Source organism: Amphiprion ocellaris, chromosome 1 (assembly GCF_022539595.1).
Source record: "Amphiprion ocellaris isolate individual 3 ecotype Okinawa chromosome 1, ASM2253959v1, whole genome shotgun sequence".
Classification (NCBI taxonomy): Eukaryota; Metazoa; Chordata; class Actinopteri; family Pomacentridae; genus Amphiprion; species Amphiprion ocellaris.
The window spans coordinates 34310977-34325661 of NC_072766.1; the positions used below are offsets into that span (position 1 = coordinate 34310977).

General features: G+C 38.9%; 2 protein-coding genes across 7 annotated transcripts in view; both read right to left on the reverse strand.

Moving 5' to 3' along the window:
- si:ch211-220f16.2 (golgin subfamily B member 1) overlaps positions 1-9446 on the reverse strand; it is a 50799-nt gene extending 41353 nt beyond the window's left edge. For all 6 annotated transcript variants that reach the window (XM_055012513.1, XM_055012510.1, XM_055012509.1 and 3 more), the window contains exons 1-2: positions 9298-9446; positions 6248-6306 (exon numbers count right to left, since the gene is read on the reverse strand). In XM_055012513.1, coding sequence (XP_054868488.1) covers positions 6248-6292 — 45 coding nt within the window. In that variant the 5' untranslated portion in view covers positions 6293-6306; positions 9298-9446. The remainder of the gene's footprint in view (positions 1-6247; positions 6307-9297) is intronic.
- Positions 9447-10057: 611 nt separating this feature from the next.
- LOC111574525 (enkurin-like) lies at positions 10058-14306 on the reverse strand. Its single transcript, XM_023279171.2, has 5 exons — positions 13773-14306; positions 13230-13375; positions 12915-13138; positions 12542-12688; positions 10058-12062 (listed from the first exon to the last, which is right to left on the reverse strand). The coding sequence occupies exons 1-5, from the start codon at positions 13847-13849 to the stop codon at positions 11889-11891; spliced, it is 768 nt and encodes a 255-aa protein (XP_023134939.1). The 5' UTR covers positions 13850-14306; the 3' UTR covers positions 10058-11888.
- Positions 14307-14685: the final 379 nt, after the last annotated feature.

Below are 14685 nucleotides of genomic sequence, written 5' to 3' on the forward strand. Positions count from 1 at the left end.
AATTCTTGCCATTGGACTGTTGTAGAGGGCTAGTATTATTTTAGTAAAGTCACTATCGAATCCAAATTTATCCAAAACTTTATATAAAAAGGACCAATTCACACAATCAAATGCTTTTTCTGCATCCAGTCCCACTAATACTGCCTCTAAGTTTTGGTTTTTTATATGATTTATTACATGTAATGTCCTTCTAATACTATCCTGAGTTTGTCTTTCTCGTATAAAACCCGTCTGGTCAAGGCTAATAATTTGTGGTAACAATCCTTCTAGGCGTTTGCAAAGTATATGGGTAAAAATTTTATAGTCCTGGTTCAACACGCTTACTGGTCTAAAATTACCGCATTCCAACCTATCTTTCCCCTCCTTCGGAATTAGTGATATCACTGCTTCCCTCCAAGAGGGAGGTGTACCCTTCTCCTTAAGAACCCAGTTGAAGGTGGATTGCAACACAGGGACCAAAGAGTCCACCATGACTCTGTACCACTCAGAAGAGAACCCGTCCGGACCTGGAGCCTTATTTGGTTTGAGATGAGATATGGCTGAACGAATTTCTTTCTCCGTTATTTCAGCTATCAAATACCTACTTTTTTCACTATTCAATTTAGGCAGGTTAATGTTCTGGAAAAAATCCTCCATTTTATGTCCATCAATTTGAGGTTGAGAATACAATTTTTTATAATATTTTTCAAAACAATCTTGTATTTCTTTTAGTTTGTAATGTACAGTATTAGTAACAGGATTCTTTATTTTATGAATCGAATTCTCTGCTTGTTGTTTTTTCAACCTGTAAGCTAATAATTTACTGGCTTTTCCTCCCCCTTCATAATATTTCTGTTTAGTAAAAATTAACTTTTTTAGTATAGCTTTGGTATAGGTCTCATTTATTTTATTCCTTATCTTGTCAAGTTGCTCTTTAATTTTTGGGTGATTTGTGTTTTTATGATTTTGTTCCAATTGTTTTAATTCCCCCTCCAATTGAACTAGTTCTTTTTGCTTTGCTCTCTTTAGATGAGCACTGTATCCAATTAATTTACCTCGAAGTACAGCTTTACATGCATCCCATAATATTGGAGGGGAAACTTCACCGTTATCATTCTGTTCCAAGTATTCCGCGATATCTTTTCTAATTTGTTCCTTCATCTGGTTCAGTACAAAAGTATTTAATCTCCACATGGTATTTCTCCGATGCTGTTCCAGATTTAGTTCTAAATAAATAGGGCTATGATCTGAAAGGTCCATGCTCCCCATGTTGCAACCATCAACCCGATCTAGATCCCTAGTAAAAGTAAAAAAATAATCAATCCTTGAATATGCCGAATGTGGGTTAGAAAAAAAAGTGTAGTCCCTCTTTAAAGGATTTAATTCTCTCCAGATATCAATTAATCCAATTTCCTTCATAGCCAAGTTTATTTTTTTGTTTATCAACTTGGGCTGGGATAAATGTGTATTTGAGGAGTCCAGTTTTGGGTTCAATCTAATGTTAAGATCCCCCCCGCAAATTAGAACCCCCTGAGTCTCTGCTGTTATCAAATCAAATATCTGTTTGAAAAACTTCCAGTCAGAATTAGGGGGAGCATAAATATTGAATAGAGTGACCAAAGAGCCCCCTAGATTTCCCCTCATTAAAACAAATCTTCCCTCTGTGTCTTTTTTTTCAAAGATAGGTTCGAAACTGGTCCCATTGGAAATTAGTATTGCCACCCCCCTCCTATGTCCATCCTGATAAGAAGATGAATACTGATATTTGAAACCCAATCGTTTTAATTTAGCATGTTCAGTATCCAAAAGGTGCGTTTCCTGCAAGAAAGCCACCTCAACTCTCTCTCTTTTTAGTTTAGTTAAAATCTTACTCCTCTTAATGGGGTTGACAAGGCCATTCACGTTATAAGTTGCTATTTTAACTGTCTGCATTCAGTGTCCAGTATAGGAAAAAAGAAACATGACATAAACCAAAAACACACCACCATCGTGCCCAAAAGCAACAACATGAGTCATATGTTACTCCCCATAAACTGCAAAGAACAGCAGCAAAGAACAACAACGGAAACTGACATAACACACAGAACACGATAAGAACAATAACAACAGAAAAAGAGACTTCCAACTGTGGGGTCTTGATATTGACCCTGATGAAGCCCTGATGGTAAAAGGGCTCTAAGGTAAAGCCTCCCCACCTGTCAGGTGAAAGAGGGCCTTCAAGCATGGTACTGTCTCTGTCCCAGCAGCTTTAGAGAAAAGAAAAACCCTCCGACGTTTACATTATGATCTTGATTTTAAAGCCTATACAATGCTTCTTAGATTAACTGGGCGTGCTAACCAATTCCTCCCTCGTCTCCCCGGAGAGAAAATGTAAAGAAAATAAAGTCTCATCAGGTTCGCCTGTTCCCCTCTGGAAAAACTCGCATGCAGCAGATTTCAGTTCACTTACAGTCACCCTGGGACCTGGCGTTTGAAAGCCTGTAGTTTTTCCTTAAAGACCGAAGCTCTGCTAGCTCTGTTAGGGTTCCCCGGTCTCTTGACAGTGCGCCACGTGAAGCGCTGGATCCGCTCCAAAAGCGAGTCCGGTTGTTTAATTACCGACACCGGGAATCCCCTCTTCGCCATATCTTCCGTCGCTTCTCCCGCCGATTCGTACACCATAACTCCCTCCTGATAAAAGACTCTGAACCTGGCGGGGAACGGCGTCTGAAACCGGATTTTCCTCTCCTTCAGAACCGCCTTTGCCTCGGCGTATTCTTTTCGCTTTTTTAAAATGTCAGGCGCATAGTCGTGATCCAGATTGACACGTTTTCCAAGGTGCTCGAATCCTCTTTTTTGCCAGGCCGTTCTAAGCAGCTCTTCTTTCACCCTGTAGCTCGACAACTTAACGACTATAGACCTCGGTGGAGCCTCTCCCGGCGGCTTTGGCATCAAGGCGCGATGAGCTCTTTCAACGCGTAGTTCAAATGTGACCGGGAGCTCCAAACCCTCCCTCAGCAGGCGCTCCACATACACTACCATCGACGGGGAATTATCCTCTGCACCTTCTTTAACACCATGGACTCTGATATTTTCACGTCGGGAGCGGCCTTCTAGATCCGTTAGCTTAGCATCCAGGTGTATCTGAAGGCGCAGCAACTCTTGTACCGTATCCTCCGCCACTTGTAGCCGTGTCTCCGTCTCATCAATCCTTTTCTCCGCCTCTTCGATCCTTGCACTAGTCTTGTTAATTTCTTCCCGAATCGCCTTCAGCTGTTGACTGTTGTCTTCTCTGAACTCTCTCAGTTCTTTCAGTATGAGACCCAGGTCCCCGTTCTCTCTTTGACCGATTTCGGGGTGCATATGCGTGTCAGCATCATCCTCCATTACGCTGCTAGTCGAGGAGGTTTGGCTAGCCCCGTCTCCGTCGAAAAACTCCGTCTGCATTGACCTCTTACTTTTCTTCATAGGCATTCTCGGGACCCACTAACTTTAATCAAACTGTAGATACAAATTTTTTAAATATTCGGGTTGCGGTGGGTAATTTCGAATCAAATTGTCGGGAGCTCGTTCTCTAGGCTGCCATCTCCTGACTCGTCAGACCGGAAGTCTCAAACTTGATTTTTATGTAAAAGATAACCTGAAGATGTAGACAAACATCGCTGCTTAACTACGAGTTGACGACATTCTGTATGAGCTTGTTGAAATTTTATGATTTTTTAACCAGTGTTTTGCACAAGTTTTTAAGTGACAAACACAAAAATGCTGTTTTTAACAGTCAGAATGAAAATTCTGCTAACTCGTCACCCATATGGGCAAAGACACAACATCAGCAGACAGGAGACAGTACTGCGTACAAATATTTAAAGTGCATATAACTACAAGTAGCACAACAAAGACAAATTAATGCTCAGTCTCAGGGATCAGTCTGTTTGTTGGTTCGTGGTAACCTCTGTATATTTTAGGCTGCTGTTTGAATTTCTATATATTATATATTTAAACAGGGACAAAGGAGATTATAAACTGATTTAATTTATACCACTAAACTCTGGATTGACAGTAAGAGCTTATACTGACAGTCGTACAGAATAGGCATGCACTGGTGTAAAAGAGACTGAATTGTAAAATTTAATTGTAAATTTAGCTTTTTAGTTGCAGCCTAAACCAAATGGGTTAACTTTGATGTCACAGGAAGGTTTCCTAACCATGCAGTCATTCCATAACTGATAGTACTTTCTGAAACAGCCTGATAAAATGTTTGAGTCTGACTCCATACAGATGTAATCTTCGTAAGATCAAGCCCAGTTAGAGTCTTGAGTCCTCCGTAGTAAAGTGCTACCACTGTGGATACAAGATACTTGTAATGTAATTAGCTGATTCACTGTAATGTCGATCACTTGTGTGGCTGACAGACAATTCATCAAATGCAGTCGGTAACGAATGCAACACTAGTCCAGTGTACTGTATCAGACCAGGGAAACAAGAGGTCTGAAGGATGGAAAGGAATTCAAAACATCACAACTAAAGTCTACCAGATGCAGCAGTTAACTCAAAATGAAAACACTGCTCTTGTACCACCCCATATGAAATATGTATGGATGAAAACTAAAGTGAATCGTTTCTTTAACAAGCAAAATGTAAAATGTAATTTGAGAAATGTTGTCAATCAATACATTCTTAGTGAGAACTAAAGCAGATAGAATAGAGGGGATGGGGGATGCTGGGGTATTTATGCTGAAGCAGGGGTCCCCTCTAACAGGAAGCATCTGAGTCAAAGCTCTGTACTCAGCAGTCTAACTAATTCCAGTTTATCTGGACATGACACACTGCAAAGCCTTCACTGGGTTTCCTTTGAACTAAATATACTAGCTAGTGATAACATGAAATGATTCAAGTCATGTATATACTTTAAGTTAATCAATTCAGGCTGTAATAAAGTGACGGCAGATAAAATTTTAAACATTACAGGAAATCTATGAATATTAAACATTTAGGATACATTCACAGTAACACATTTTCATTTAAAAATTAACAAGATCTCAGTACAGAAGAGTTTCAACATACTGTCAGAAGTAATCTCCGCCTATAGTCACACGCCTTAAAGTGCATATCACCTGATGTGAACTAATCGGTGTAAACATGAAGCACGAGGGTGGTTGCTTTGCTCTACAAAATACTATGGAGAAAAACACCAGCTATATCTATGCCTGGACAACAAGGCCAGCAACACCTTTAATAGCTGATTAAGTTGAATTAACCACTGGTACTCAAGGCCAACGTCTTTGTTTTCCAGCAGAAAGAGGTCACGTGACAGGAGTGTGATGAATCACACACAGTGACTGATAAGACCCAGTGTTTTTCAGCTGTTGTAGCTTCAGCACAAGAAATATTTAGCAGGTCTGGAATTATTACAGATAGTATTTTTTTGATAGGAACAAGAGAAGTGTGAGATGTGAGCAGATGTGCATTTTAGTATTATTTGTGTAAGTTGCTGCTGGTAAAAGTGCCACAACACCACACACCAGACACTGATGACTTAAACAATCTGAGAACCTATCGCCTGAGGATTTAGCCATTGAGGTCAGTGCCCAATGTTTCTGGGCTTCTGGTGCAGCCAGCTGATGTCCGGATAACAGAAATCTGGGCCAATACTTCATGTTCCATGTGTCAGTCATTGTTTAGCCAATCTGGGAACTCATCAGCTATTATCTGATGCCTTATCACTCATCTCTATGAAGAGTAATCTGCACATGAATGCAGTCTTACAGGCATGTTTTCCCTGTTTACACCAAATTACAATACCAAAATAGGCAATTTAATGTTTCTTTCATGTCCAGCCTCTAACTGATGTAGTGTAAAACAGATTTTATAACAGAGAACAGAATTTCAACTTTTAGAAAGTCCAGCCTGAAAAAATACACCAATGTGAATCATCTGCCTGATATATTCATTTGAAAATCATATCAAATTGTTGGATTTTTCTATGGAGTTTGGCAGTCTATGGTTTACAAAATGTGTTTCACAGTTTCACACATTTTACTGATGTTTTATATGTAATACCAACACCTAATAAAAAGCCAAAATGTTGCAATATTGCATTTAAGCCAATGTGTTCGGCCCATTTTGCTCTCTATGTGGATTGCTGCTCAAATGTGATTGGTCAACAGCACAAATGAAAACCAGAAAGTAACTTCTAGTACCCAAATGTTTTCCCAGACCAGCAGATTCACATTCAGATATCTGTTTATAGGGACTACAAGCAAAGAAATAAAAGCACATGTGTACTTACTCCGGGGCCCTGCTCTCCCTCTTCGCCAGAAAACCATTTCAGCATGGTTTCGTTTTACCCTGAAAAACACAAACACACAAGGTAAAGAAGCCATTCAGAATCTAAAGGTGCGTAAGCTGTAGTTTTACTGCTTTCATGGTTTGAGGGAATAAAATGATTCATTATTCATCGGGCCGACTTCTGTCTTTATTTCATGCCCTTCTATGATATTAGCAAAGTCACAGTTCTTATAAAAATCCCAGCGTTTCAAACGAAATGCTCAGTGTTCCATTGATTTTAAGTTTTGAATGATTTCGACACCCTTTTTAAACGTAAAAATGAAACAAATGTAAGCAACAAGGATGTCTTAAAATGCTGTTTCATTGTGACTTTAACAGCTTTACAATGCCTTTCTAGTTTTACGCAAACTTTTTTACGTTGCACAAAATTAAACAAGGGATGGTTGAACGTCAAAAGAGTAGGACAAATAAAGAATTAAATGAATGAGCAGGTCAGTGTTCATACCTTTTCAGGCGATACAAGACTACGTTCACTGAGATGCCATTTTAAAATATTTATGAGCATCCTAGAGCACCAGATAATTGACTGAGGAGTACTGGCTTTCAGGTCATTTCATCACGCAAGCAAGTCAAAGGTATGTATGCCAACAAGTCAGGTGACTGTTGGCGAGGTGAGTAAAGCAGAGAATTAAACATAATCATAGTTTGAAAGCGTAAGTTCAGCAGCTAAAAGACACAACCCTGTATAAAATCAAAGTGACAGGTGAGGCTCTTGTAGCAAGCACCCAAACAGCGACAAGACTGAACTGGTCACGACCTGAGGCCTGGTCGAACACAGCATCAGGCTGCATGATCAGCCACATTCATTCAGCCTGAACGGTCTAGCACACGTGACACAGGAGAAAAATCAGGTCAGACTGGTCCTCTCAGGCATACCACAGCAGGAAACTCTGTCTGAACTACCACGATAACTATCTGATGGCCTTCCTGCATTTCAGGACTCAGGAATCAAGCATTCTGTTTATCCACTCATTTATAATGAGCATCAGGCCAAAGAACAAGAACAGAAGCATTCCCAATGTTGTGCCAAAAAGGGACTGTTGGCCAAAAACTGATATCCCAATTTATATCAGTCTACAACTGCATTTATCTGGTCAAACAATCATAACATGCAAATACAGAGAACATTGTCCATGGAGATAATCAAATAATTTTGGCCAAGAAATGTTAAATGTTTTTTTACATTTAATATTTATGATGGTTACAGGTGATATAGATTGTTTCTAATATTTGGGATATATCTGGTATTCTAAACCTCTTTGTTTCCCTTTGTAAACTACACCCTAATTAGGATAATTTACAGGTCGATTTTATATGTAAAATTTTATTTTTATATATATATATATATATATATATATATATATATATATATATATATATATATATATATATATATAGCAATTGTCCTATGTGCTGTATTCTTTAAAATATAACACTTATGAATGAGGGTTTTTGATGAATATTCATAACATTTCAGTCAAAGTCTATGGACTAATACCTCTTTTAGGCAAGTGGAAAACTGTAATATATGAGTTGAGTTGGTCCTTTAAAGCTAACTATGTTGATTATGCTCTAGGGCACAAAACAAGTGAAGTAAAGCAGAGACATAAGGATATTTTGGATTATTTCAGTACAATTGTTTGACTTAGATAAAAGCAAGTTTGGAGGTGTATGAACTGGAAGCCACAAGTTTTTAGTCTCTGATCCTGTTTGTCATGTTCTTTGACAGGATCGCAAGGTGCAACCAGGATGAGAAGGGCATCTGGTTTGAAAGTTTAAAATTCACATCACTATTTTTTGGGCTGAGTTTACTGAGAAATGTGAAGTGGCTGGAATGAGAGTCAGCATCTTTAAGTTTGAGGCCATGATTCTGTCAATTGCTTCCTGTAGGATGGGTCGCTGAATGAAGCAAAGGAGTATCTTGTGTCTCGTTCAAGAGTGACAGAACAATGAAAAGTGAGATAAACAAATGGCTTTGTACGGCTTCGGCAGTGATGAGGGTGTTGTACTGAACCATCCTGGTGAAGAGATCTACGTTTCAATCTACATTCTAACCCTCATCTATGGTCATCGATGGCTCTGGATAGTGACCAAAGGAATGAGATTGCAGATAGAAGCGGCTGAAATGAGTTTTCTCTGTAGGATGGCTTGTCTTACGGATAGGATGAGGAGCTTGGACGCTTGAGCAGTGTTGCTAATCCTTCATAGTGAAAAGAGCCAGTTGAGGTGGTTCAAGTGTCTGATTAGGATGCAGGCATTTTCCAGGCACGCCCAACTGGAAGGAGATCTTGGGGGTGAACCCAGAACCTGCTGGGGGGGCTACACATCTCACCTGCCTTGAGATGCCGAGGAGGAGCTAATAAACATTGCTGGGGACAGGAAAGTCTAGAATGCCCTGCTTAGTCTGCTGATCCAATTCCAGATAAGGAGAAAACAAATGAATGGATGCATGGCAGGACACCTGCTGGGTTGTGACGGTACTGTGATATTACTCAAGCTAAATGGCTAAAGAATCAATGTTCTAGCCTGTGTAATTTACTGAAATGGGCAGATTAACACAGTTAAGGATTCTGCAGACTGCTGGGACAGACATGCATACATACACATCAGTCTGTTGAATATAATCGTAGCTTTCAAGAAACCTGAAGTCAGACACTGCTGACTAATCTGGAGTAAATTCCCATATACAAGACAATTTACTAGCTTTATTAAAAGTTGTCCGAGGTTAGCCGACCTCTGAAGGTTGTTATACGAACTAATAATCTAGAACCTCATTTGAACCGCAAAGGCTCCACACACCTTTCAGAAAAAGGCCTCAGGGGTTTGCGGTGGGCAACTCGGCCGGTTACTTAAACACCATTTATAGCTAACATGCTAGCTAATCCAGCTAGCTAACTTTATCTCGCCAGCTACATGCTAACTTTGCTAGCATCGAATTGCACTGGATTAGTCCGCTCTGTCATGCAACTTAAGTCGCTTCTAAGTGCTTACCGGGTTCACAACTTCATGAAGAGTCCACCCGAAGCAGCGCTGCGTCGACAACCCCCCGTGAAATTACATTTTATTCCACTTGGAGACGGAATCGCAGACGGGACAGAGATATGCATTTGGTCACGTTTGTCAACAGACAACTGGGAGGAACCTGCGCCTGCGCACTTCTGTCGTGTTGACAGGATGGAGGAAGCACAGCTTGTATGAATAAAATCTGTTAAAAAATACATTTATGTGTATGAAAGTCGAAGATATGGCTAAAATCAAAGAGCTGCAATGTGAAACTAAAGTTTTATGTCCGCTCATTATTTGTTTTTTTCTCAAAATAAGCTGTTGTATCGTCAAATGCGAATCAAAGAGAAAATAAATACCAAGAGAATGATGGTCCCATCATTTCTGCTCTCGTTTAAACAGCCATGAAGATCTGATTTGTCCAATTTATCAAGTAACACTCGCTTTGATTTTAACTTATCACACACTGTAAATAAATGCTTTTAAATGTTTCTTGAATCCCACTATACATTTATTAGAACCCCCCCTTTACACCTCCACTAAGTATTAAAACAAATCAAATTACACAGAAATGTAAATCATCAACAGCCTTTTGGCAATTTGTCCATGGAAAACTTAATTGATGCAACTGTAAATGTGCAAAACAACAAATGGCATTCTCTTATATTTGAAAAAAATAAATAAATAAATAAATAAAAAATACAACCACTAGGGTGTGCCAAGGTCCAGTTTTCATGTTGTAAAGCTCTGTGTTAACTTTGTGTTGAGGTTCTTAGAATGATCCAACAAGCTACAGACACAACACTTGAACACAGAAGTTGTTTCTGGCTGATTTGTTAGAACCACGTGTCTGTTTATGCATATAGCAGGAAAAGAAAGCTTTATTCAATGTCATGTTTCTGAGTATCATTTTAGTACCAGCTAGTTGTCCAGTTGGACTAAATACTCTTATATCATAGTGATTAACATTACTGATAACAGGGTTGAACTGATAAACCATAGTGGGAAGTAGATTTTTGTTGGATTTAGTTTCATACTGTTATAGCGTTTTACACACTAAATTCTAGTCGGAAACAAACTTAGCAGTTTTTGTATTTACAGACTCATTGAATGTGTTGCATTTGCAGAATCTACAGCTTAAACTATGGGGCCTTTCAGTGGTGGAAGGTAAGGACTGTATTTAGTGCTGATGGCTGAGACTGTTAAAGCTTTGACAATTTATTAAAAACACAGTTCGTTACTCGAGGCTTCAATGACACAGCGCTCGAGTAGGACGTGTTATTGATTGGTTCATGGATTGTTTTGGATTTGATTGACCATGCACATTCCTCTTCGACTAGATAATTGTAGGGTTTGTAGTGGATACAATAACGATAATAATATTAGTAGTAATAATAATGACAATAGATACTCGTGTTTCTCATTTGGCATGTCTGTAACCTTATATATTCTTTACTTATTGTGTTATGAAACATTTAAATGGTGCTGCTACATTCATGAGATGTGCTCTACAAATACAGACTGATGTCATTTTCACATGGGGCTGGTGCAAATACAGATTATATTATGGATAAGGGCAAAGTATGTTTTAGGTTTTGTTGGTAAAGAGGTGCATGGGTGCATGGGTAAAGAGGGTCTGCTTGAAAAACAAGCAGTGGGTTATGAGTTTTTATGAAGAAATAAGATTTTGTCCATAGTTTTCAGACTCAAGCGGTTTCTTCTTTTAGAGACTATTTCCCCAGCCTTGGAAAAAAAACCTTCACACGGCACAGATGAGGCTGGGTAGACAGGAAATGTTTGGCTACTTCATACAGGTTTGGGTAAACAGTTTTGTTAGTGGCCCAGTATGTGAGCGGCTCTGCAGTTCTTTCCAGGATCAGCCAGGTACCGGTTCACTTCCACAAATACAGTAGCAGTGGTGCTGTTGGCATCTTGATCCAAAAGGCTCCACAGGTGAAAACTATTGAAAATCATCATCACCAGAAATGTCATAAGTCATTCCTTTTTCATAATAGAAGAAAAAATAAGTACCTGTGGAGGCTGCGGTGGTGGTTGTGAAGTGGATGGTTGCTGCCGTATTTTATAGCTGCTCCACATGGCGCCATAGCAACGTTATGTTAAACTAGAGCTACCTTCTCTCTGTTCATGTGAACTACAGTAATCCAATGAGCAACATTTCTAATCTGTAAATCCCAAAACATCACTTACTGTTCTGTTGCGTTCGTTTCAGTGCCACTAACAAAACCAAGATGGAGAAAAGACATGAAGGATATCTGGAGACGTCCTGTCCAGCCACATATACTGTGGGATCACGCTTCAGTTGTTTTGGTCGCAGAGATTTACGTGGATAATCAGCTTCATGTGATGCTATGCTGGCTTGTGGCTGCATCACAGGCCACTGTAGGGGAATGTAAAAAAAATAGCAACAAATACTTGGTTTACAATTGAAATGATACTCTTTAATGCCTACAGTATCTTTTTTTTTGCAATAAAAAAATGCACATGTAGAGCAGGATCGAAAGAAGTTATAATTTGAATATTTCTAAAAAAAAATTGATCACTTATGAGAATTTAATGCTCTAATCTTGGGATATGTAGAAGGTTTTGAAGCTCTCAAAGAGGCTAATGTCCTTCTCCAGGTGCTTCATTTCCTCTTCAAGCTGGACCTTGTAAGCTTTCTGTGACATGGTGTCGATGATGAAGGGGAGGCTCTGATACTCATGATGCACCTTATCCCAGTCTTTCTTCAGGTTCTAGGGGGAACGTCATCAATGTCACAAGACTGTTAGTGTAATTAGATAATTGTCATGATTTAAGGCTTTGACAGACTAAACAGACATCAGTCAGAGGTATTATCTATAGTAGATGAAGTAAAGAGCTAACTCTCTAGTGCCAGTGAGAAATGTTAGAATGTTTAAGTACTGATTGGAAACATGTTTCTGCATACGCACTGATATAATGCAAAATGTGTGCAGTCCACTCTAAGAAGCAATTTAATACCTCCAATTTGCTTTGCATCCTCTCCAAGTCTCTCTTTTTTTTTTAAAAATATGTACATATTTTAATTAGCCATTATCCTAACCTATTAGGACTGAGAAAAATATTTTCCTAAAAACTTTAAAAACATGAGAAAATCTAATTCATTTATGTGCCGCTACAGTCATTCAAGCTGTTTGCAAGATCCAATACTGTCCAGTACAAAGTTAATTTGTGCAGCATTTTCTTAGAGTACCTTCAGGACGGCTAGTCGCTCCTCGTCCAGCAGACGTCTTGGAGCTCTCTGTTCCCTCTGTTCTTGTACAAACTTGCTGTACTCCTCCTCAGCCCTCAGCTTTTCCTCATTGCGCTGCTGTAGGTATGCAGGTACTTTACCATAATCCTGCCGGTAGGAACAGAGAAGCCTATATTTAACATGGACCTGTATAAATTTGAAATCAGGCCCCAAAATGGATCTTTAAATTCATAAATTATAAGATAGGAATGCATTTTTGATTTTTGTACTGGCTTCAAGGATCTACTATAGTGATATTTAACATTTTCACAACATATCTAACTGTTGTAACAGACTTAAAAGAAAACATTTGAGCAGTACTGTTGGAAAATACCTTTTTCTTTATGTACTTTGGGACAAGTCCTGAGTTTTCAAGAGGCTGCTTGTGTCCCGTGTTGGTGTCCACCCACATAGGTTGTTGCTTCTTTGGCACCGCAGTAGCTGTCTTTATAAAGTCCCTCTTGGTGTGAATGAGTGGGTTGTCAGTCCTTGAAGGAACTGGTGGTTTCTTCTCAGTGCAGGTGTAGGTTTTATGAGCATCTTTGGAGCACTCTGTCACTGAAAGAAATCAAAAACATAAGAAGGCAACAAACTTTTAATCATCTCATGAACCCAGACACTGATAAAATAACCAAATAGATGAACTCACCTTCAAGAGGTTTGGACTCTTTTGAAGGCTTCTTGAGGTATTTATCTGGAGATGGCAGTTCTACTTTTGCTGGTCCCATCGTTCTCATTGCATCCTTGGTTAACTTGCTCTCCTGAACAACAGTTGGTCTGAACTTGGACACATACCTTTAAAAAGAGCACACAATCACTTCATCTGAGGTTTATGAATAAAATAAAATCGAAAGAAGATAAAGTTGCTACATTCGTTTATTTCTATAGTAAAATACAATAAGATGACAGTAAAGCTACTTATTAGTTATTTTTGAAGCGGTGAAAAATAAAAAATAAATAACTAAATGACTGTAAAGATATGTCTAATACTTTCCAATACTTTCCTGAATAATGACTTATCTGGTTTGAGACATCAAATATGGGATTGAAATAACAAAATAGTTTGTTTTTTGTTGTCTTATCAACTAATTAGCAAATAACAGACTGACTTGGCTTAGCTGAGCTAGCTTAGCTGAGCTAGCTGAACGAAGTAACTTAGCTAAGTTAGCTAAAATAGTGTAAACTAGCTTACCTTGGCTGTTCTTCAGTACGAATTTCCTTTGGAAGAAGATTGTAGATGCTTTCCAGTGGATACTTGACATTAGACATGGTGAATAACTTTAAACAGACTGGGAACTAAATCTTTAAAACGGTAGCTTCAGTGGTGGACTAATGATCGAACTAACATTAATTTAAATATGTTTGACAAAACAAAAACAAGTAGTTGCTAGGCAACCATGGAAGGAAAAGGTTGCATTCCAGCATAGTGGTAAAGTAGAAAACATGAGAGTAAAGTAGATTTTTGGAAATGTGTCGCGTCTTCCTGTTAGGTATGAACTGTGCAAATGTATATTTACGTACCTTGACCGAATTTTTTTTGAGAATTTTTCTCGGATATAACTTCTTTTATTCCACTCTCTCATTCTACTCTGCAAAAAAAAACAAAAAAACAAAAAAACATTTCAATGAAGGACACTAAATCCTGGAGCACACTCAATCCCGCCCAGCGATTCAACGACAAACCCACAGACTAACGGCCTGTATAATAAACCTGGACGAAGCAACTGGCTCCAAAAATGAAGCCTACCCGGAAGTGTCAAAAGTAGTATCACATCATCTGACAGGTTCTGGCTCCAAAAAGCTGCATAGACTCCAATTCTACACAGCTACTGAAAGGACTCTGATAGTTCAGTAAGTAAATGTTTATCTTCTTATTGGTGTCGCTTTTAATGCACTTTATATGCAACTTTAGTGTCAGATATAATTTGTGCAATGCACTCAAGATGTTGATGGAGTTTATTTCTGCCTATGTTGACAAACCGAACCAAACAGGGGATTCGTTACTCAAGTGCGTCAAACTTCTCGAGTCACGTGACCATACCACGCCTCGACACGGTTCGATTCAATCGCTTCTTGAGCTACCGCGCATATGTCGGGACCTCTTA

Bases quoted from the DNA above. Each gene is read 5' to 3' on its own strand.
- LOC111574525 (XM_023279171.2), bottom strand. From the start codon at position 13,849: ATGTCTAATGTCAAGTATCCACTGGAAAGCATCTACAATCTTCTTCCA. The intron at 13,376-13,772 runs GTAAGCTAGTTT...CTCTTTTTAAAG, and splicing joins CGTACTGAAGAACAGCCAAG to GTATGTGTCCAAGTTCAGAC. The intron at 13,139-13,229 runs GTGAGTTCATCT...GATTTCTTTCAG, and splicing joins AGAGTCCAAACCTCTTGAAG to TGACAGAGTGCTCCAAAGAT.